Source organism: Rhinopithecus roxellana, chromosome 1 (genome assembly GCF_007565055.1).
Source record: "Rhinopithecus roxellana isolate Shanxi Qingling chromosome 1, ASM756505v1, whole genome shotgun sequence".
Lineage (NCBI taxonomy): Eukaryota > Metazoa > Chordata > Mammalia > Primates > Cercopithecidae > Rhinopithecus > Rhinopithecus roxellana.
Genome location: NC_044549.1, coordinates 44,881,567 through 44,904,220, shown reverse-complemented (window position 1 = coordinate 44,904,220; position 22,654 = coordinate 44,881,567). Strand labels below are relative to the sequence as shown.

General features: G+C 35.9%; 1 protein-coding gene across 7 annotated transcripts in view; it reads left to right on the top strand.

Annotated features, from left to right (window-relative positions):
* Nucleotides 1-22,654, top strand: part of CCDC14 (coiled-coil domain containing 14) — a 49,940-nt gene that overhangs the window by 13,486 nt on the left and 13,800 nt on the right. For 5 of the 7 annotated variants that reach the window (XM_010354828.2, XM_030942269.1, XM_030942260.1 and 2 more), the window contains 5 exons: nucleotides 931-1,447; nucleotides 4,037-4,178; nucleotides 15,818-15,900; nucleotides 18,701-18,919; nucleotides 18,993-19,125. In XM_010354828.2, the coding sequence (XP_010353130.1) occupies nucleotides 931-1,447; nucleotides 4,037-4,178; nucleotides 15,818-15,900; nucleotides 18,701-18,919; nucleotides 18,993-19,125 (1,094 nt within the window). The remainder of the gene's footprint in view (nucleotides 1-930; nucleotides 1,448-4,036; nucleotides 4,179-15,817; nucleotides 15,901-18,700; nucleotides 18,920-18,992; nucleotides 19,126-22,654) is intronic. The other 2 variants (XM_030942262.1, XM_030942272.1) reach the window with 2 other exon arrangements.

Sequence of the window (22,654 nt, the reverse complement as noted above, 5' to 3'; positions counted from 1 at the left end):
GTGGATATACCATAGTCTATGTAACTACTATATGGTTAGGAGTAGTAACTTGTATTTAGTAATATTTGAGTAATATTCGAGTTTGTTATAATTAGTATTTTTATTAATAGGCAAGTTTCTAATATCAGAAACTTACTAATATTTTTAGCTTCAAAGTAAGTAAGTTGGATTTTTTTCCTCAGTACAATAAAGATTCTTGGTTTTTTTTTTTTTTTTTTTTTGAGACGGAGTCTCGCTCTGTCACCCAGGCTGGAGTGCTGTGGCGGGATCTCAGCTCACTGCAAGCTCCGCCTCCCGGGTTCACGCTATTCTCCTGCCTCAGCCTCCCGGGTAGCTGGGACTACAGACGCCGCCACCTCGCCCAGCTAGTTTTTTGTAGTTTTTAGTAGAGACGGGGTTTCACCGTGTTAGCCAGGATGGTCTCGATCTCCTGACCTTGTGATCCGCCCGTCTCGGCCTCCCAAAGTGCTGGGATTACAGGCTTGAGCCACCGCGCCCGGCCAAGATTCTTGTTTTTTAAAGCTTAGTTTACCCTGTAATTTGGGAGCATTACAAGGCCATGACTAAAATAGACTGTTTACAAATACAATACCACAGATGGTTTAAAAGCATAAAAAATTAGTCCACTTTGGGAAATTACATCATAAGAAAATAAGTTCAAACATACAAAAAGCTGTTGCACAAACATATTTACAGAAATGTTTCAGCAGTGAAAAACTGGCTGTTACTTAAATGTCTAACCGTATGGGAATAGTTACACAGACTGCAGTATATCCTCAAAATATAGTAGTAAGTACTTATTAAATATTCACAAAACAAATATATTAATAAACTTTTAATAAATATATTTCATATATTTGAGTTTGTTGTAATTAATACCTACAAATGAGTGCTCATACTTCTGAAGACTTGTTTTTCCTCTTTCTTTAGGAAGTTCAAACTGATGGTGACAGTCAGTTTGCATCACAAGGTAAAACAGTTTCTGCAACCTGTACTGATGTTCTAAGGAATTCATTTAATACCAGTCCTGGAGTTCCATGTAGTCTGCCCAAAACTGACATATCAGCTGTTCCAACATTGCAGCAACTGGGCTTTGTTAATGGAATTCCACCACAACAAGGAGTTCATAAGGAAACAGACCTACTAAAATGTTTTCAAACATATTTGTCTCTTTTTCGATCTCATGGAAAAGAAACGCATCTGGCCAGTCAGACACACCGAAGCCCTACTCAGTCACAACCAGCTTTCTTGGCCACTAATGAAGAAAAATGTGCCAGAGAGAAAATTAGAGAGACCACAAGTGAAAGAAAGGATTTAAACATACGTGTGCGAGATACAAAAACAGTCAAGGATGTACAGAAGGCAAAAAATGTGAATGAGACAGCTGAAAAAATTAGAATTATAAAATATTTGTTGGGAGAGCTCAAGGCCCTGGTAGCAGAACAAGGTAGATGAGACTTACAATTTTCTGTAGTATGTATGGTGTTATACTAAATAGCAATGTCATATTATTTAGCTATCATTTAAATGGAGTTTGTGGTGTTTTCCGTAGAACTGTGTTTTGAGCTAGTAAGAAAATGAGTTCTACTTACTGTATTCTTATTTTTTAAGGTTTTGATTCCTTCTTTCCTGTGGATTTCAAATGTGTTTGAGAATATCAAACATTCAGTATTTTGCTTGCAAGTGTGTATTTATTCTACTTGATAATAGACCTTGAAAAGATTCAACAAAGAGAATTTCTACAGATAAAAATTTTAATTAGAGAACGCCTATAAATGATTAACTTCCTGAGTAGACTGATTATTCTATTTTAAAAAGATGCAGAGAATTCCTTCTTGTCATTTCTTTAATAGCCAACTGTTAGGTTGTTTAACAAATCTCGCTTTGAGAAGTAACCCATACCTTCTTATGCCCTTTTCAGTTTATTTTTAGGACTTTTTTTTCTTAAGAGAAATGTCTCTGAGCCAGATTATATTCATTTGTTTCCATTCTGTATATGTATTTTATAGTAATGGCTTTTGCTTGAAATGAGTTACAGTTTTGTCATCTTGGAAAACACAGTAATTGATTGTGGAAGCATTGATTGAATACCTAACGTCTGCAGACAAAAAATCTTAAAATGCTTTATGAATGTAGCACCATTAAACCAAAGATTTAGTATATTAAAATTGCTGTGTTTTCAACCTTTAACTTATTACCATTTTCACAATCAGATACATAATCATGGTAATAATAATAATACCATTGGCTGTCATTTATTGAACACTTACCTTGTGTCCAGCACAGTGCTAAGTGTTTTATGTGCATTATCTCATTTAATCCTCCCAGCAGCCCTATGTGGTACTGTTACCACTCCCATTTTACTGATGAGGAAACTGAGACTTGGAGAAACAGTATCTCATTTAATCTTCTCACCAATCCTGTAAGGTACTGTTTTTATCTCCATTTAACCATGAAGAAACCAGGTTCCAAGAGTTAAGTAATTGAGATGCTGGTCAAAGGATACACACTTTCAATTAGGTAGGAGGAATAAGTTAAAGAGATCTACTATATAACATTATAACTATAGTTAATAACAATATTGTATTCTTAAAAATTGCTGAGAGAGTAGATTTTAAGTGTTTTTGCCATAAAAAATGATAAATATGTGAGGTAATACATATGTCAATTAGCTCTATTTAACCATCCCAATATATACATATTTCAAAACATATTATACATAATAAATTTATACAATTTTTCTTTGTCGATTTAAAGAAATAATTTTTTACAAAAAGATTAATTTGTTTAAAAAAATGAGTTAAATACTTGACCAAGGTTATAGCTCCAGACAGTGGTGGAGCCCAGGTCCCAGCCTCCAAAGCCTATGAGTGAAACTGCTCTACGAAAGATTGGTAGAAGGCCAGCGCAGTGTCTCACAGCTGTAATCCCAGCACTTTGGGAGGCTGAGGCAGGCAGATCACCTGAGGTCAAGAGTACAAGACCAGCCTGGCCAACATGGTGAAACCCCATCTCTACAAAAATACAAAAGCCAAGCATCATGGCCAGTGCCTGCAATCCCAGCAACTCAGGAGGCTGAGGCAGGAGAGTCGCTGGGATTGCAGGCACTGGCTGAGGTTGAAGTGAGCCGAGATTGCACCACTTGCACTCCAGCCTGGGCAACAGAGCAAGACTCCGTCTCTAAATAAACAAATAAAAATTGGTAGAAGACTGCTTGATAATTGAACACAGTTGTTTACTGTGTATATGTACTTTTCATCAGGATGTTAAAATATCTGTGAAACTGATTACATTTTTGTAACTTAGAATATACTTTCAACCTGTTAGTTATCAGATAATTAATAAATAATTTTAAGTACTTTTAGCCCATAGTAAATATGAATGGGAATGAGGGGCAAAGGTAAAAGGCAAAATAATTAATATCTACCTTCCACGCCTGTGTCTGTTTGCAGTCTCCAAAAACATCCACTCTCCACAATTATTAACAACCTTTTGATGTCACATGAAATGAGATGTGGCCGCTTGTGTTCAATCTACTTTAGAAAATTAAATAATGAAACTATCTTAGTGGACCCTCACTCAATATTTTGCCATATTAACCCCCTAAAGTAAATTGTTTGCTTATGCTAGGATCAAAGGTTGTATTATAAATGTTAATACTATAACCAATTATAGGAAACCCTATAGCAATCATAGGAGTCCACTGTGGCCCTTGGTAAGTATGGACTAAGAGATTTGTGTAAGCCACATTCCTACTTGACTCTTGAACTCAAAAAAAAAAATCACTTATGTAATAATCCTGTGATTTAAGATTAATCTTTAGTTTACTGAACTAATTTCTTTAGAATTCTGAGGAAGCAAATACCAGCAGCATGGAAGAGAAAAATGGAGCCTGTATAATAGATTTATAAATAATTGAGTTGAATTTATAACAAGAATGTGCATATCTATAAAGATTTTCTTTTTAGTAATATATACTAATAATCTTGTCCAAAAATATAATATTGATTTTACTCATTTCTGTTTCCTTTTATAGAGGATTCAGAAATTCAGAGGTTGGTTACAGAAATGGAGGCATGTATATCTGTACTTCCAGCAGTAAGTGGAAACACAGATATTCAAGTTGAGATAGCACTGGCCATGCAACCATTAAGAAGTGAGAATGCTCAGTTACGAAGGTAAGAATTGCTCTTGGAATATTTTTGTCTGTATGCAAAGATGTCTGCAGGCCAGAACAAAGATGCCAAATGATATACCTAGGACTACATAAGTAAAATTGATTTGCTGTCTTATTGTATTTCTACTTTTCTTCCTCATTTTTCAGAGATTTCCAGCATTCTCTAGGTCTTCCTTTACTTCTACTCCCTTGTATGTATTTTCTCCCACTTCTTTTACCCCTATGGTCACTTGGTAGAGGAAAATGAAGTACCTCTGTATATTTATCAGACTAGTCTAAGTTATGCTGCAGGAACAAACTTCTAAATCTCATTTGCATAGCACAGCAAGTTTCTTTCTCGTGCCAAGACTAACATGGATCATTGGTGGCTCTTTCATCCTGTGACTCAGGATCCAGACTCCCTCCATTTTATGAAGCCACTGTCTCAGTATGTGTTGTCCAGGAAAAAGAGAATGTGGATATGGCAACGGGAAGGAGTCTTACATTGTTCAACCCATAAGTGATCATTTTGCTACCACTTATATTTTATAGGCTGAAACAAGGCACAAGGCCCTGCCTAATAGAAAAGTCTGGGACATTGTATTAAAAACAAACTGTTTTTCTTCTGCTCTCACACAACAATCGACACAGAACACTTATATGACCAAATGTGTAGGGATTTCTCCCCACCAGCAAGCAAACAATCAGTTCTGCAACAGATACCAGTTGGGTGTCCTCCAGTTCAATTCCAACACCGTCTACCTGGAAATAGTATCAGATCCCACAGTTTGAGGGCTCAGTTCCACAAGACTGAACTCTACTTCCAGTGCCAATCACAAGCCCCAGGTTGTTTTGCCTGTGTTTCTGACTGACTGACTACAAATCGAAGTTCCCTTGACTTCCTTCCTTGGGTTCAGTTAATTTCCTAGAGCGGCTCACAGAACTTATGGAGATACTTAAGTTTACCACTTTATTATACAGGATATTGTAAAGGATACAGATGAAGAGATGCAAAGGGCAGGGTATTGGAGAAAGGGCGTGGACCTTCCATGCCCTCGGTGGATGCACCACCCTGTAGTAACCACCGTGTGTTTATCTGGAAGCTCTCCATACCCTGTCCTCTTGGGCCTTTTATGGAGGTTTCATTGGATAGTCATGGTTGAATCATGGGCAACTGTGAAGAAACGTGATTTGACAAAAAGGGTATGATCTAATACGAATAGACAGAGTGCGGAAACCCAAGAAGTTCTGTCCGTTCAAATTTTTTGGCCTCTCTGTGGAACATTGCTTTCTCCTCAGTTTGAGGCAAGTCCCCTTCGAAATGGGGTTCTTATGACCTACAGACAGACAAGGTAGGTCAGAGAATTTTCTTATGGCCAGCTGTAAGAAAGGTGGGAGAAAATTAGAGTGTATTTTTAGTTCCTATGGCCTACCATGGGGAGGAAAAAGGAGCATGTGAAAGGATGGCAAGAGAAGATTAGAGAGAGAGATTCTGTTTTCTGAGGCCTGCTTCTGAGGCCTAAAGTACTTGAATATTAACAAACGACTGTCTTTCACCTTTATCACTGAAACTGGTCTGAAGCTGCTTCAGGAACCAGGGACAAAAGGCCAAATACTTTAATAAAAGGTATGTTTTTGGTTTTGACTGCTTAACAAATAACAAGGGCTGTGGGCATTGACAGCCAGGAACTGTGAATGAAGACATATAGATATATATGTATATGTATGTGTATATATACATATGTGTGTGTTTATGTATGTGTATATATACATATGTGTGTGTATGTATGTGCATATATACATATATGTGTGTGTATATATATGCAGTAACAAACATACACGCACACACACCACACACATTTATATACTATATATATATATATAAAAAATAATGTTATAGATATATAATTTTTCCATACTTCTATATACCCAGGAAGGAAAGGAGAACCTTAGTAAGCACTAGTATAGCCCCACCACACATTATACCTCACATTAGTGAGGTATAATCAAATCTAAATAGTGAGATTTAATTATACCTCACTATTTAGGTGTATTTTGTGGAACATAGAATATATTATAAGCCATTCAAAATAAGCATATTGTTGAAAGGAATGACAGTCAAATAATTGGTTTCTTAAATTGGTTTTTTCATAGAAAAAAGTTAAATTCTTTGATATTTTTTCTTTTGGTCATCTTAACTTGTTGGAATTACATTCTTAATTTGTTTAGGAAAGATGTAGACCAGGGATCTAATCTTGAAATATAAGAGGAATCACCCACATATTATCAATAATATCTTAACTTTGAATGATGATTTCAGTGATGACCATCAAGACCAACACTTCAGTGTCTGTTTATTAATACACTTTGCAAAAAATTGGAGTATATATCAGGTGTATCTGCAGCACTGCAATGCGAGTGTGCCCTGAGAGAGTGTTATAGCTGCATAAGCTATAGACATTGTGTGAGATATGACCTGCAAGGATCTACACAAATTTTTAAAGAAATTGGAAAGCAATTAAATAGTTGGAGCATAGCTAAAATATACATATCCGGAGCCTGTAGAGGCATGACAGCTAGTGAGATGCACTCGTTTAGGATTCTTTCTCCAGAGATCATTATCCTATAGATACTGTGATATAAGATGGGGTTGTTGGGTTTAAGATCTAATATTGTCTTCAGTCTTGACCTAAGGAATTCCTATACCAGCATAAATTTTTAAAACCAAAAATGAGTAAATAATAAAATAATGAACAGCAAATACTGCTAACATTTATTGAATGTTTTTTATATGCCAGACTATTGTCCTTGATATGTGTCACCTCTTTACATCTTCACAACAGCTTTGTGAAGTAGGGGCTCTTTACTCGCATTTACAGATGAGGAAATCAAGGCCACAAAGAGTTTATGTAACTTGCCCAAGGTTATACATCTAAGAAGTTAGAGTCAAGACTTGAACCCAGGCAATTTGGTTTTAGAGTACAGTGATCTTAACTTGTAGACTTTTACACTGTCTCGGTTAGGAAGTAGAAATTTAATTATACCTTACTATTTAGGTGTATTTTGTGGAACATAGAATATATTGTAAGCCATTCAAAATAAGCATATTGTTGAAAGGAATGACAGTCAAATAATTGGTTTCTTAAATAAGGATACCAAAACTTAGTCTGAGAATATTTTATTTTAACACTGTCACCGTGGAAAATATTAGTAGTTCTTATTTATTTCAGTTCCTTAGAACATTTTTAAATTGCCTTAGGGGCTAATAATTCCTAAGCCACTCAAGAAAATGAAGTTTACTGTTTTATGGGCCACCACTTGTTTCTAGTTTTTTTTTTGTAAAGGTATTTGTTTGATGTCTGACCTAATTCTTCAACTGGCACCAGAGCTATTTGGCTGGCTGTCTTTACAGGACAAAGATTATATAGCATGCTATTGCCACTGTTGATTACTTGACCTTCTAAGAGATGAAATAACTAAAAAATGAAGAATTTGTTAGACATGTTCTTTTTAGCAGAATGAGGTTTCTGGCAGTAGTGTAGGAAATTTTGTGCCACTTTGGTAATCTATTTGGAAAGAATTACCCATTATCTCCATTACAAATAAAAATTGGAATACATTGGTTCATTCAAAAGTGTTTGTCATCATTTTCAATTTTAAAAAAAGTATTTTTTTTTCCTGTTTAGATATTTGGAAACTACGTGTTTCTTTTTAACCACATCTTTTAGGACTTTCTTGCAGTTTATTGCCATCTTGTGGCTTAAAAAATAGCTAGATGCATCGTTTCTATGATATTTTGGCTGTTTTGGCATTTAGGCTAGAGAGTTTTTAATGTGTCTTCTGACACAGTTGTTCAGCATTTAGCCTTTCTGGTCCCCAACCACTAAATGTCTGTAGTGCCCCATTAATTTTGACCACCAGAAGGCTTGGCACATTCCCAAATTTCCTGGATGGGAGTTTGGTGGGTATTACCTCCAGTTAAGAGCCATTGAGCTAGAGAGTGCCAATAATTCATGACCACCTCCTGATATTAAACTCAACTATGAGACCATTATGTAGCCACACAGAACATAAAAATGAAACGGGAGTGAATGAAAGGAGTCAAGGATGATGTTCAGATTCTGTCAGCATAATTTAACAAATGGTAACATAATTCTTTCAGATGGGAGCTACTAGAGGAAGAATAGATTTGTTTATTTCATATTATTACCATTTTTTGAGTTAGGCAAGGTAATAGGAGAGTCTGTGAGTTAAGATTTAGACCTACTGAGTTAGACCATATGGAGTATAGGAACAAGAGGCAAGATGGAAATGTAGACTCGGGAGTTATTCTCTGAACATGTTTTTATTGAGCTTTTTGTATAGATCTGGCATTGTTGTAGACACTGGAGACAATTTGATTGAAAGTAAATGATTTATTACCAGCATATAAGTAAGTGATATATTCACCAAGAAGGCAGAGCGTGTGAGCGCAGTGAAAGGTGAATTGGTGGGGAGTAACAACTTTTTAAGGAAAGAACAGAAGATTAAAATTAGGAGAGTGACATCACAAAAGTCACAGGAAGAAGACAATTTATAGGAGAGATTTTGCATTGCATTAAAATAAACTGACAACAAGAACAAATGTAGGTCAAGAATAAATATCACAAGACAGATTACTCAAAGAACTTCAGAAAAACTTAAAACAGTGTTGCATAGTGTCAAGGAAATTAAAGATAATAGGATCTCTTACAGGAAGAAAGAGTAAGATTGAGACAAAATGCTCAAAGAAGAAAAAGAGAAGAACAGTGAGTTAAGTGAACTCAGAAAAATAAAAGAAAGCAAAAAAATTACAAAAATGAAAACCCCATTAGAAACTAATGTAAAATAATTAATAAACAGACAAAGTCAGGGATATTGTAGTCCACTAGAACTTAAGTATTATGAAGCCTGAAATTTTTTGTTTTGTTGCTTTTTGGGTTTTTAGTTTTTTCCCCAAGTCTTTCTGTTTTAATTGCTACTAAATTCATAGTTCAGTGTCTCCTACTAACCTTAGCTTCTTCCTCTTCCTAAACCCTTTTAAAGTTGTTTATTTATTTTTATTATGGTAAAATACATATAATATATACCTTTTTATTTTTAACCATTGGCAAGTGCACATTTCAGTGGCAATAAATAAATTCACAGTGTTCTGTAACCATCACCACTTTCTGTGCCAAAACTTTTTCATCCCCAACATGAACTCTGTACCCATTAAACGGTAACTTTCTCTTCTTTTTCTTACCTCCTGGTAAGTTCTTGTTTTTTGTTGTTTCTGTCTCTGAATTTAAGAAGGCTGAAATTTTGTCTCTTTATAGTTTGCAGCTATTATTTCTAGTGCTAGGAATTGTGCCTGGCACTCATTCTAACAAATACTTGTTAAATTGACTGAATGCATAGTAGATAAGCTTGAGGGAATCACACAAGGCAAAACAGAAAAAGAATGGTCTAAAAATTATTATGAAGAAGATAATACATATGAAAAAGGAAATAGATATAAAATTGGTGTTCCTGAAAAAAGAGAACAGAACAAATTGATTAAAGACAAGAGGTTTATCAATAACAGGAAAATTTTCTGATTGTACCACTTTATTCTAGCCTGGGAGACAGAGCAAGACCCTATCTCTAAGAAAAAAAAAAAAAGATCTTTGTCAGCAGATGAATAGGATGTAGAAGATCTCAGAAAAACCATGCAAAATAATCAACAACACATATGCTGGTAAAGTTACTACACCCTAAGGATGAAAAAAGTTAATTTTTGGAGACACTCAAAAGAAACAGAAAATTACATATGAAGAGAAACATTCTAGGCTATCTCCAGTCTTTTCACGTTGATTTTCGTTGCCAAAGGATCATAGAATATCATTTACAAAGTTCTGAGGGGAAAGAAAGTATGCCCCGAGAATCTCTAATGTGGTTTAGCTGTCCTTTTAGTGTCAAGGCAACAGTCATATTCTCAAGTGTGCAAGAACTTAGGAAGTTTAACAGCCTTGAACTCCTTTAAAAAACAAAACAAAAGGCCGGGCGCGGTGGCTCAAGCCTGTAATCCCAGCACTTTGGGAGGCCGAGAGGCCGAGACGGGCGGATCACGAGGTCAGGAGTTCGAGACCATCCTGGCTAACACGGTGAAACCCCGTCTCTACTAAAAAAAAAAAAAAATACAAAAAACTAGCCGGGTGAGGTGGCGGGCGCCTGTAGTCCCAGCTACTTGGGAGGCTGAGGCAGGAGAATGGCCTAAACCTGGGAGACGGAGCTTGTAGTGAGCTGAGATCCGACCACTGCACTCCAGCCTGGGCGACAGAGCAAGACTCCGTCTCAAAAAAAAAAAAAAAAAAACAAATAAAAACAAAAAACTTGAATGCCAAAGTCCAGTCAACCAAAAGATGAATTCAAACAAAAGAGTAGACAGATGTGAACATTGAACCTATACGTAAAACTAAGACAACCTTGGAAATTACGGTTATAGATCAGAATGTGTTAGTAATCTTGACAATATGAATTCCTAACTCTGCATTTTTCATATCCTATTTCCTAAATTTTAGATTACTTAGGAATAGTATTTCTTGAAGTAAAGAAATATTTGCCTAAAGTTAATCAGTTTTGGTTTCGCTTGTTATTTTCTTTCCATTAAAATCATGTCATCCTAAATTCAATACATAGTATTTTTAAGTAGTATTTGTAATATCATCCTATTATTTTAAAATTCTTCATATATATATATATATATATATATATATATATATATATATATAGTCTCTGTATATGCTGGAGAATGTATGAATGTTACCCAGGAAATAATGATTGTTATTTCTATTTAACAATGTGCTACAGGTTCTAACAAGTGCAGTAAGGCAAGAAGAAGAAATAAAAGCCAGTCACATTGGAAAGGAAAGAAGTAAAACTGTCTTGTTCACAGATGACATGATAATTCTTGTAGAAAACCCTATGGAATCTACAAAAAAAAGCTGCTAGAGTTAATAAGAAAGCTTAGCAAAGTTGCAGGATACAAGATCAATAGAATTTTTATGTACCAGCAATGAACAATTTGAAATTAAAATCAGTACTAGAGTCGCATCAAAAACATATAACAATTTAAGGATAAATTTGAAAAATATGTAAGACCCATACACTGAGAACTACAAAATATTGTTGTGAGAAATGAAAGATCAGTATAAGTGAGAGATAAACTAGATCCATAAATTTAAGACTTAAGATGTCACTTCTCCCCAAATTGATGTATAGATTTTATGTAATTAAAGTAAAAACCCAAGCATGCTGTTTTAAAATATTTAATTGAAGCTGATTCTAAAGTTTACATGGAAATTGAAAGAATCTAACTACCCAAAACAGTGTTGAGAAAGGAGAACCAAGTTGGTACTATTCAATTTCAAAACATAAAGGAATAGTATTCTAAGAGGTGTGGTGTAAAGGTGACAAATAGATCACTGAAATAGAGTAGAGTATAGAAACAAATTCACACATAGAGATAGTGTTTTGCAAAGATATCAGAGAAATTCAGTGGGGAAAGAATATTCTTTTCAATAAATAGTGCTGAAACAATGGGAGAGTCATGTTTTTAAAAAATGAACCTCAACCTTTACCTCATACAGTACACAAAGTTGACTTGAAATGAATCACAGATCTTAATATATAAACTAAAACTACAAAACTTCTAAAAGGAAACATAAGAAAAAAACTTAGGGATTTTGGATTGGGAAAGATTTTAAAAATATAACACAAAAAATATAAACTAGAAAAAAATGAGTAAAGTAGACTTCATCAAAATTTAAAACTTTTGTTCTTCAAAAAGCACTGTTATTAAAAATGAAGCGACCAACAGACTGAGAGAAAATATTTGCAAAACATGTACCCGATATAGGACTTGTAATAGAATATATAAAGAACTTAAGACAGTATAAATTTTTAAATATCAAGCTTAAAAATGGGCAAAATATTTGAACAGATACTTCACCAAATAAGTGGATATCAAATATGAATATCAAATACAAACATGGAAAGAGGCTTATCAGTAATGATTAGGAAAGTGAAAATTAAAACCATGATGAATACCACTATATACCATTAGAATGGCTAAAATTCAAAATTAGTAAATGTTAGGATGTGAAGGAATGGGAACTTTCACAATTAACTGGTGGGAATGTAAAATAATTTGAACACTTCGGAAAAAATGTTTGGCAGTTTCTTAGAAATTGAACATATATCTAACATATGATCCAACCCGTCCACTCCTGGGTATTTAAGAGAAGTCAAAGCATATGTCCGCACAAAAACTTGTTGATGAGTGTTCATAGGAAACAACCCAAATGTCTGTCAATGGGTGAATGGATAAACAAATAGTGCTATAACCATACAGTAGAAAACTACTCAACAATAAAAGGATAGGAACTATTGATACATGCAACAGCATGAATGAATCCCACAATTCTTAAGTTGAGTGAAAGAAGCCAGGCTAAAAGAGTATATATTCCATGATTCCATTTATATGTAATTCTAGAATATGCAAACTAATCTATAAATAAGTGGTTATCTGGGAAGAGAGGGTTATGAAAAGGGCTATGAGGAAACTTTTGGGGATGATAAATATCTTTTTTGAAAAACTTTTAGGTTTGGGGGTACACGTGAAGGTTTGTTACATAGGTAAACGTGTCACAGGAGGTTTGTTGTACATATTATTACATCACCCATGTATTAAGCCCAGTACCCAATAATTATACCTTCCCCTCCCTCCTACCACCCAGACCCCAGTGTCTGTTGTTTCCTTCTTTGTGTTAATGAGTTCTTATCATTTAGCTCCCACTTATAAGTGAGAACGTGGTATTTGCTTTTGTTTCTGCATTAGTTTGCTAAGGATGATAGCCTCCAGTTCCCTTCATGTTCTTGCAAAAAAACATGATCTCATTCTTTTTTATGGCTGCTGATGAATATTATAATTGTGATGGTGATTTTACTACATCATATGGCAGAACATAAAATGACACACTTTAAATTTATGTAGTTTATAGTATGTCAGTTTTATCTCAAGCTATCTAAAAAAAAGAATGACTTGAATAAAAGAAATATTTGCCTAAATAGCAGCAGTTCTTCTTTTCCTTTTTTAAAATCCAGTGTATTTAAATTTAGTACATAATATTTTAAAGTAGCATGTATAACATCAGTTTTTAAAATATCCTTTTTTCTGTTTTTATCATGTATCATTTTAAATAGAATAATTTTTTTAAAAGCCTAGCCCTGAAAGCAGGGAATGAGAGGAATGAAAGTAGCTAGTTGTACAGTTAAGTTGGAGGGAATTTTTTTTAATATGGGAAGAGTTTTAATATGTTTCTTGGCTTAGGCACATGAACTGGCAAAGAGGGAGAAACTGCAGATATAGAAGATAAAGGGAGTGGGATAGGAGCAGAGTCCTTGATGGTCTAGGAGGAGGGTGGGATGCAGGGCACAGATGAGGCTACTCACCCAGACTAGTTGGGAAAAATGAGGGTTAGTACACATATGGATACACCCTGGGACCAAAGGATGACTGTTTATCCCCAAACCACATTATTTTTAGTGAAAAAGGAAAGTAAACAATTGAGAAGAGGAGGGTAGGAATGAGAGGCTTGCAGTGAATTATTAGAAGTTTAGGTTGGTTACATTTGAGAAGAGAAGAATCTGACCAGGGACATACAAAAAGATTATCAAGGAAAGCTTCTGTTGTAAATGGGAAACCTTTAAAGAAAATCAGAATTTTATTAAAACAAAAATAGGCTCATATTATATTGTTGTTCTGCAGCTTGCTTCTTTCGCTTCATAATGTGTCTCGGAGATGTTTTCACGTTGGTACAAATGGACCTCTTGCTCATTTTAATATCTGTGTATTAGTATTTCGTATATGAATGTACTATAATTTATGTAACATATTCAGTTGTTTCCAACTTGGCACTATTAAATAATTGCTGTTGTGAATATTCTTGTATATATCTACAAGGTGGGAGATGCTTTTGCACATGTAAAACTGTTTCTGATGCTTGATAACCTAGAAGTGGAATAATTTTGTCAGAGATTATGAACATTATACATTTTGTTGGACATTTCAAATTGCCATCCAGAATGGTTGTACTGATATAATCACATGAATTGAGATAATTCATTTCCCTGTACTATCATCAGAAAGTGTTACTTCCTTTTATTTATGTCAATCCTATGGCCAAAATATATCTCCTTTTAAATTTGCAATTCTTCCTGTTAGTGAAGATGAACATTTTTATCATACGCTTATAGGCCGTTTCTATTTCTTATGTGAACTGCTCATTCTTATCCTTTGCCACTTTTTACTAGGTTGCCTTCCTTACTGATTTGTAGGAGTTCTTTAAATGTTATGGACCCCTTGTCTATAACGTATGTGCAGGTATTTTCTTTCAGGCTTTTAATTCTACAAGTTTCAAAATTTGATATGGTTAAATCTTTTGTTCTTTTCCTTGATGCTTGCTGGATATTGAGTTTCACTTAGAAATGCCTTCCCCACTTCAAGATTATGTAGATTTCCCCCTAAAACTTGTATAGTTGGGTTTTTAAAAAATATTTTATCACTTTAATCAACTCAAAATTAATACATGTGAGTGCTGCGAGGTAGGGTACTATCATTTTAGATTCAGTATCAAAAATAAATATTTTAAGGCAAAATATTTTTAGGTAATTTGGAAAGATAATAGAGGTAACTTTTTTTCCCCATAAGTGATAACTTCTTAGGAGTAAAGAAAACACTTTTATGTTTCTATTTGTGAAGCAGATACATATTGTGACGTTCATTGTAACAGGGCAGATTGGTAGCCTGTTAATATTCTCGTTACTTAAGACCACTAACTTTTCCATCTAATAAAATTATTAGAAGCATAGATTTTGTTTCAGCATATGACAAATATCAGGCAGATAGATGTCTGATAGCAGTCAGTGCCTGTAGGTATTCTAGTTCATAGTAATGACAAATCTTTTAAGAAGTAGATGATTAACTACAATGATTAAGATACACAGAAAGACAATGAGAAACAGCAAGAGGAGGTAGAAAAGGAAAGAAGTAGGAAAAAAACCCAACAAATCACTGAAGAGACAAAAAAGAGAAATTAACATTTTCCTTGTGAGGGGAGGTTTTTTTTTTGAATCAGAGTCTCGCTCTTTTGCCACACTGGAATGCAGTGGCGCGATCTCGCTCACTGCAACCTCCACCTTCCAGGTTCAAGCAATTCTCATGCCTCAGCTTCCCAAGTAGCTGGGATTACAGGTACGTGCCACCTATTTTTAGCAGAGATGGGGTTTCGCTATGTTGGCCAGGCTGGTCTTGAACTCCTGACCTCAGGTGATCTGCCTGCCTCGACCTCCCAAAGTACTGAGATTACAGGTGTGAGCCACTGCGCCTGGCCCATGAGGGGAGGTGTTACGTTGTTTCAGGCAACCTTAAAAATTATCTCAGGCCTCATAATAATAGTAGTATGGTTTTGTTATGTTTATTTAGTTTTTGTCTTTTGGGGATGCGATGGACTTCTGCCGCCTTAGTGGGTTTATGTTTTATCTTTTTTGATAGGCTATCACTTGTATACTATTAAATTGGCTTGGGATTCTTGCATTTATAGTTCTTCATTGTTTCTTTAGGCAGTTGAGAATTTTGAACCAGCAACTCAGAGAACAAGAGAAAACTCATAAGCCATCTGGTGCTGTGGATTGCAACCTTGAATGTAAGTAAAAGAACTTTAAGGATTGATAAATTATTTGTGGCTCTGGAAATGTTGATAAAGAATTGAGCTTTTGTAATTACCTTGAGGGGATAAATTTAAAATATTGTAGAAACATAGGAAAATAAAGATGCTGTCACTTCCCAATAATATACACCTTTTTTTTTTTTTTTAAACAGGAGTGTGTTTCCTTGTACATATCTTCTTTTCATGTATAATTGATATATTTAACAAATACTTACTGAATACCTACTGTATGCCAGGCACAAATAGAACTATATATGTACTTTTTCTTTTTTTAAAATGAGATCACACTGTATATACTTTTCCACAGCTTCTGTTTATTCACTTAACATACAGTGTACATTTTCATCTATCAAAATACATAATTATGCATCTTTCTCTTTACGAATTACTTGGATATTCTGCTTCTCCAGGTCTACCATAATATGGTCCTCTGCTAATAGTACTCTCCCCCTTTTTCCCAGTGCAAACAACATTGCAGTGAAAATCTTTGTATATGTCTTTGTGCATATATGTCAGCTTTGTTTGTTTGTTTGTTTGTTTGTTTGTTTGTTTGTTTGTTTTGAGATGGCGTCACTCTGTGACTCAGGCTCGAGTTCAGTGGTGCGATCTTGGCTCACTGCAAGCTCTGCCTCCCAGGTTCAAGCGATTCTCTTCCCTCAGCCTCTCAAATATCTGGGATTATAGGCGCCTGTCACCACGCCTGGCTAATTTTTGTATTTTTATTAGAGACAGGGTTTCATCATGTTGGCCAGGCTGGTCTTGAACTCCTGACCTGAAGTGGTCCACTCACCTCGGCCTCCCAAAGTGCTGGGATTACAGACAATGAGCCACCACGCCTGGCCAGCATTTTTGTAGAATAGATGTATAGCAGTAGAATTGCTGAGCCAAAGGGTATATACAGTTGTAATTGTGACAGTTATTGCCAAATTGTCCTTAACGATCACAGAACTTAATAAAAAAACGATAATAGTACCAGAAGAAAAGATAAGAATTTGTATTTTTTAATGTTTTTTGGGGGGGGGGGGGGCTTTTGCTAAGCCTGTCAAAGACTCAAATGCCACAGAGGAACAGATTGATAAAATATGTCCTCAGAAAACTTTTTCAGTTTCTACATAGCAAAATTATAAATACATTCAAAACTTATAAGCAGGCCGGGCGCAGTGGCTCAAGCCTGTAATCCCAGCACTTTGGGAGGCCGAGACGGGTGGATCACGAGGTCAGGAGATCGAGACCATCCTGACTAACACGGTGAAACCCCGTCTCTACTAAAAAATACAAAAAACTAGCCGGGCGAGGTGGCGGGCGCCTGTAGCCCCAGCTGCTCGGGAGGCTGAGGCAGGAGAATGGCTTAAACTCGGGAGGCAGAGCTTGCAGTGGGCTGAGATCCGGCCACTGCACTCCAGCCTGGGTGACAGAGCGAGACTCCGTCTCAAAAAAAAATATATATATATATATAAGCAAAATGGAGAAACACTATATGACACGATAAAGGCTTAATCTTCTTAATATATAAGTATATCTTATAAAGCAATAAAAAAAAATATGATTACCCAACAGAATGAGCACTTTATAAAAGTGTTCAATTTCACCAGAGTGATTCAGAAGTTATCACTGTGTTTCCACTGTTAACCAAAGGTGAGGAGAGGGAGAGGGTAGGAGAGAGGAGGCCTAGAGGACAAGTTGGTAGATCACTAGTTGCCACTTTAAATATCTTCTGTTCTTTATATTATCTCGTCATTTATCTTACTGTTTCTTTGAGATCATTACTGTTTATAATTACTTGTTTGTTATCAGCTCTGTGAGAACAGGGACCATGTCTGTGCTGTTCATCTCTGTATATTCAGATTCTAATACAATACCTCACACATAGTAAGCATTCACCAAGCATGTAGTTGCTCAATAAATGGTGCCATATACTTTTATCACCTTGAAAAAGAACGTGATAGATCTGTGTGTTTGTATACAAGTCTTAAGGCAGAAAAAGGCAACGTTAGAAATTGTGTATGGTGTGTGTATACGTGTGTGTGTGTGTGGTGTAATTAATACCATATGCAAAAGTGTTTTCACAAAAGATACGAAAATTAATAGTGATTGTCTTGGGGACAGAGAGAAGGAGTGGGAGGGAGATTCTTCTTTGGGAATCATTTGGTATCATTAACATTTTGTGATGTTTGAATTTTTTTTTTTGTTTTTTTTGAGTCTCGCTCTGTTGCCCATTCTGGAGCGCAGTGGTGCTATCTCGGCTCACTGCAAGCTCCGCCTCCTGGGTTCACACCATTCTCCTGCCTCAGTCTCCCGAGTAGCTGGGACTACAGGTGCCTGCCACCATGCCCGACTAATTTTTTTGTATTTTTTAGTAGAGACGGGGTTTCACCATGTTAACCAGGATGGTCTTCATCTCCTGACCTCGTGATCTGCCCACCTCGGCCTCCCAAAGTGCTGGGATTACAGGCGTGAGCCACCGTGCCCGGCCAGTATTTAAATTTTTTAACTTTGTACATGTATTCTTTCTTTTAAAAGGATTATGTATTCTTTCTTTTAAAAGGGTTAAAAAAATAAATGCTTAAAATGTCAACTGGAAAAGAAAGGTATGATGTCTGCCAATCAGTTTTTTAAAATATATGTAGTATTTATGTAGAACTGCTCATGCAATTAATTGTTAAACAAAATGAATAAATTTCAGGCCTTTTTTTTTTTTTTTTAAAGAAACAGGTATTTTCCAAGTTTCTACTTTTTCGGTTTGGGAAACAACTATTTGATCCATTTTGTCTTACAGTGTTTTCTCTTCAGTCATTGAATATGTCACTGCAAAATCAATTGGAGGAGTCACTAAAGAGCCAGGAGTTACTGCAGAGTAAAAATGAAGAGCTCTTAAAAGTGATTGAAAATCAGAAAGATGAAAACAAAAAATTTGCTAGTATATTTAAAGACAAAGATCAAACTATACTTGAAAATAAACAGCAATATGATATTGAGATAACAAGAATAAAAATTGGTATGTATTTAGACAATAGTTATGGTCACATTTTTTAAAAGGAATAGGGAAACTGACACTTTTGTTGTTTTAGAATTGGAGGAAGCCTTAGTCAATGTGAGGAGCTCCCAGTTTAAGTTAGAAACTGCTGAAAAGGAAAACCAGATATTGGGGATAACGTTACGTCAGCGTGATGCTGAGGTGACTCGACTAAGAGAATTAACCAGGTAAAATTGACTTCTTTTGAATAACTCATGCCTTTTTTATTTTTAGATGTTTTTATAAACTTCAAAATAATGTCAGGTCTGTTATCTCACCCATATCTTTTTCTCTTATTTTGCCATTGTTTTTGCTAATTTCTAATGATGTTTTCTTCTGTTCCAATTAAATTAGTTTAGAAATTTCAAATGTGGCTAAATGCTTTTTTTAAACCGTGTGAATCAGGGGTCCCTGATGAGAAGCTGAAGACTTGTATAGCAACACTGTTAAGCCCTCTGGTTCTGAAGCTAGAAAGATCTGACTGGAATCCCAGCTCTACCACGTATTAGCTGAGTAACTTTGAGCAAGCCATTTAACTTCTCTAAACCTCAGCTGTGAAGTAGGGACATCCATAGAGTTGTCATGGGAAACTAAGAAATCATTCATGAAAAGTACTTAGCATGGTAAACCCTCATGTCATATGATCTTGGGTAAGTCAGCCTCTTTCAGCCTTATTTCATCAGTTAAATGAGGGGGTTGGCAGTAGCCCTGAAGATCACTTCATTCCCTAACAGTATTTTTCTAAAATAAAATTAGCTCATTCAATATTTCTATGATACTCACTTACAAAGTTCAGTTTTCTTTTGAGATATTTGCTAAGAATTAGATTCTTAACTGCTTTTTTAAAGTTCTAGGAGAGAAGTCAGTTACCTTAGGCCTAAAGATCAGCAGATCTGACTTTGTCTTTGAATGATCCTAGAAGTTCCAAATATAAAATAATCTTGAATATAAAGTAATCTTCCTTGTGTTTCCAATGAACAGATCCATTTTGAATTTTAAACTTTCCCCCACATTTTGAATGATAAACTTGTAGGGAATCGGATGAAACAGTAATATATAACATTTAATTTATTAATTTAGCTTTATAAAGGTATTTGAAATTAATAATCTGTTCACATGGAAATATTGCCCTTTTTCCACATTTATATTTCATAAGGTGTTTGCGTTCAAACTTTTATTTAACAATGGGAAAAGCAAGACATTTTTTGTAATCATAGAATTATAATTGATTAGGTTCTAGTCAGAGGTTCTCAATATTGGCTTATACCAGTCTTATTCAAAATAAAGTAATAAAATGTCCCTTCTTATTGAAAGTCTTGGTAAGGTATCCCAAGGAACATGTTTCCTTTTTTCTGAGGAATAATTTCGGGGTGAGAATTTTGTTAGTGTCAGGTATTTATACTAAGAGAAACCAGTAAAAAAAAAAAAAGGCCACATATGGTATGTGATTCCATTTATGTGAGATGTCCAGAATAGGCAAATTGACGGAGACACAAAGTAGATTAGTCGTTGCCAGGGGCTGGAGGAACCGAGGGGTGTAGGATGAGAAGTGACTGCTAATGGGTAGTTTCATTTAGGAGTGATAAGATGTTCTGAAATTAGATAGTGGTGACAGTTCTCAACTTTATGAATATACTAATAACCACCAAATTGTGCACTTAAAAGGAGTAGATTTTGTGGTATGTAAATTATATCTGTAGGGTGCAGTGGCTCATGCCTGTAACCCCAGCACTTTGGGAGGCTGAGGTGGGTGGATCGCCTGAGCCCAGGAGCTCAAGAGCAGCCTGGGCAACACAGCAAAACCCTGTCACTACAAAAAATACAAGTTAGCTGGGCATGGCGGCGCATGCCTGTAGTCCCAGCTACTCCAGAGGCAGAAGTGGGAGGAGCCCAGGAGGTCAAAGCTGTGGTGACCCATTGTCATGCCACTGCACTCCAACCTGGGCGACAGAGTAAGACCCTGTCTCAAAAATAATAATAAAATAAATAGATTAAATAATCTCAATAAACTGTTATTTTGTAAAAGGTATACATGGTATACAGTCTGTTTAGAAAAGAAAAAAGAAAAAAATAGTCGGCATGGTCAAGTGCCATGAGAGTTTGCTTAGGAGTTACTATGAGCATCTGCTTCATTCCAAGGGGCAGCTCTTAGCCCCAAGCAGAAAATCTGATGAAGTGGAGGATATAGTTCTCTGGTAGTTTTCTTTCCTTCTCACAATCTTTTTCTTCATACTGCTAAATTCAGCTTCTTTGTGGATGTGAAATCACAAGCTGATACCTTTTATAAACTACTTCAATTTTTTTCAAAGTTCTGTCTTTCCTGTATCATTTTATTTGTCCTCATCTATGGAGGGAAGATTTTAGTATCTGCATTTTCATAAATGGCCAAACTGAGGCCATGCAAATTAAGTATTAGTAGAATGTTAATAACAGAGCCGGGACTAGAACTCACGTCTGTTAATTTCTAGCCAGATGTTCCTCTTGCACATGGAGTAGCTTTAGCCATGGTAATAACTCCATGCCTAATTTAGCCTAAGTAAACCTTATGATTTTTTTTTTTTTTTTTTTTTTTTTTTTTTTTTTTTTTTTTTGAGACGGAGTCTCGCTCTGTCGCCCGGACTGGAGTGCAGTGGCCCGATCTCAGCTCACTGCAAGCTCCGCCTCTCGGGTTTACGCCATTCTCCTGCCTCAGTCTCCGGAGTAGCTGGGACTACAGGCGCCCGCCACCTCGCCCGGCTAGTTTTTTGTATTTTTTAGTAGAGACGGGGTTTCACCGTGTTAGCCAGGAGGGTCTCGATCTCCTGCCCTCGTGATCCGCCCGCTTCGGCCTCCCAAAGTGCTGGGATTACAGGCTTGAGCCACCGCGCCCGGCCTGATTTTTTACCTGGGAGGTACATGGATAAATGGATGGATTCATTTGTTTATTCAACAGACATTTATTTTGTATTATGTTCCAAATATATATGTGCGAAGCATACATAAAAATATTTAATAATTTTTGGTTGCTAAATATCCACATTGACAAGCGAAAAACTTCTTGTAGTGCTTTACTGACATATGTAGGAATATGTCTTTTATTTATTTGTTTATTTTTATTTATTTATTTATTTATTTATTTATTTTTTAGACATAGTCTCGCTTTGTCGCCCAGGCTGGAGTGCAGTGGTGCTGTCTTGGCTCACTGCAAGCTCCGCCGCCCGGGTTCAGAGTAGCTGGGACTACAGGCGCCCGCCACCTCGCCCGGCTAGTTTTTTGTATTTTTAGTAGAGACGGGGTTTCACTGTGTTAGCCAGGATGGTCTCTATCTCCTGATCTCGTGATCCGCCCACCTCAGCCTCCCAAAGTGCTGGAATTACAGGAGTGAGCCACTGTGCCTGGCCAAATACATCTTTTTTTTAGTAAATGCATGGCACATGTTGAACATTGCACATGTTGACAATACTATTCAACATGTGCCATGCATTTACTAAGAAAGTTGGTAACAAAAACATAAGAAAAATCTTTCAGAGTAACAGTATAACTTTCCTAGAAATTAGTAGAAATGGAAGCCCAAAGAAAAAAGGGACTCACCTGAGTTTCACAGCTAATTAGTGTCTGACCTAGGACCAGAGCCAGGATTTTGGATTTCCTCTTCAGCTTTGCTTTCTGTTTTAAAGTGGACAGCTTTTCTCTGAATGAAGATGCGCCATTATTGAGGGATTCTTCTACCTGTGTTGG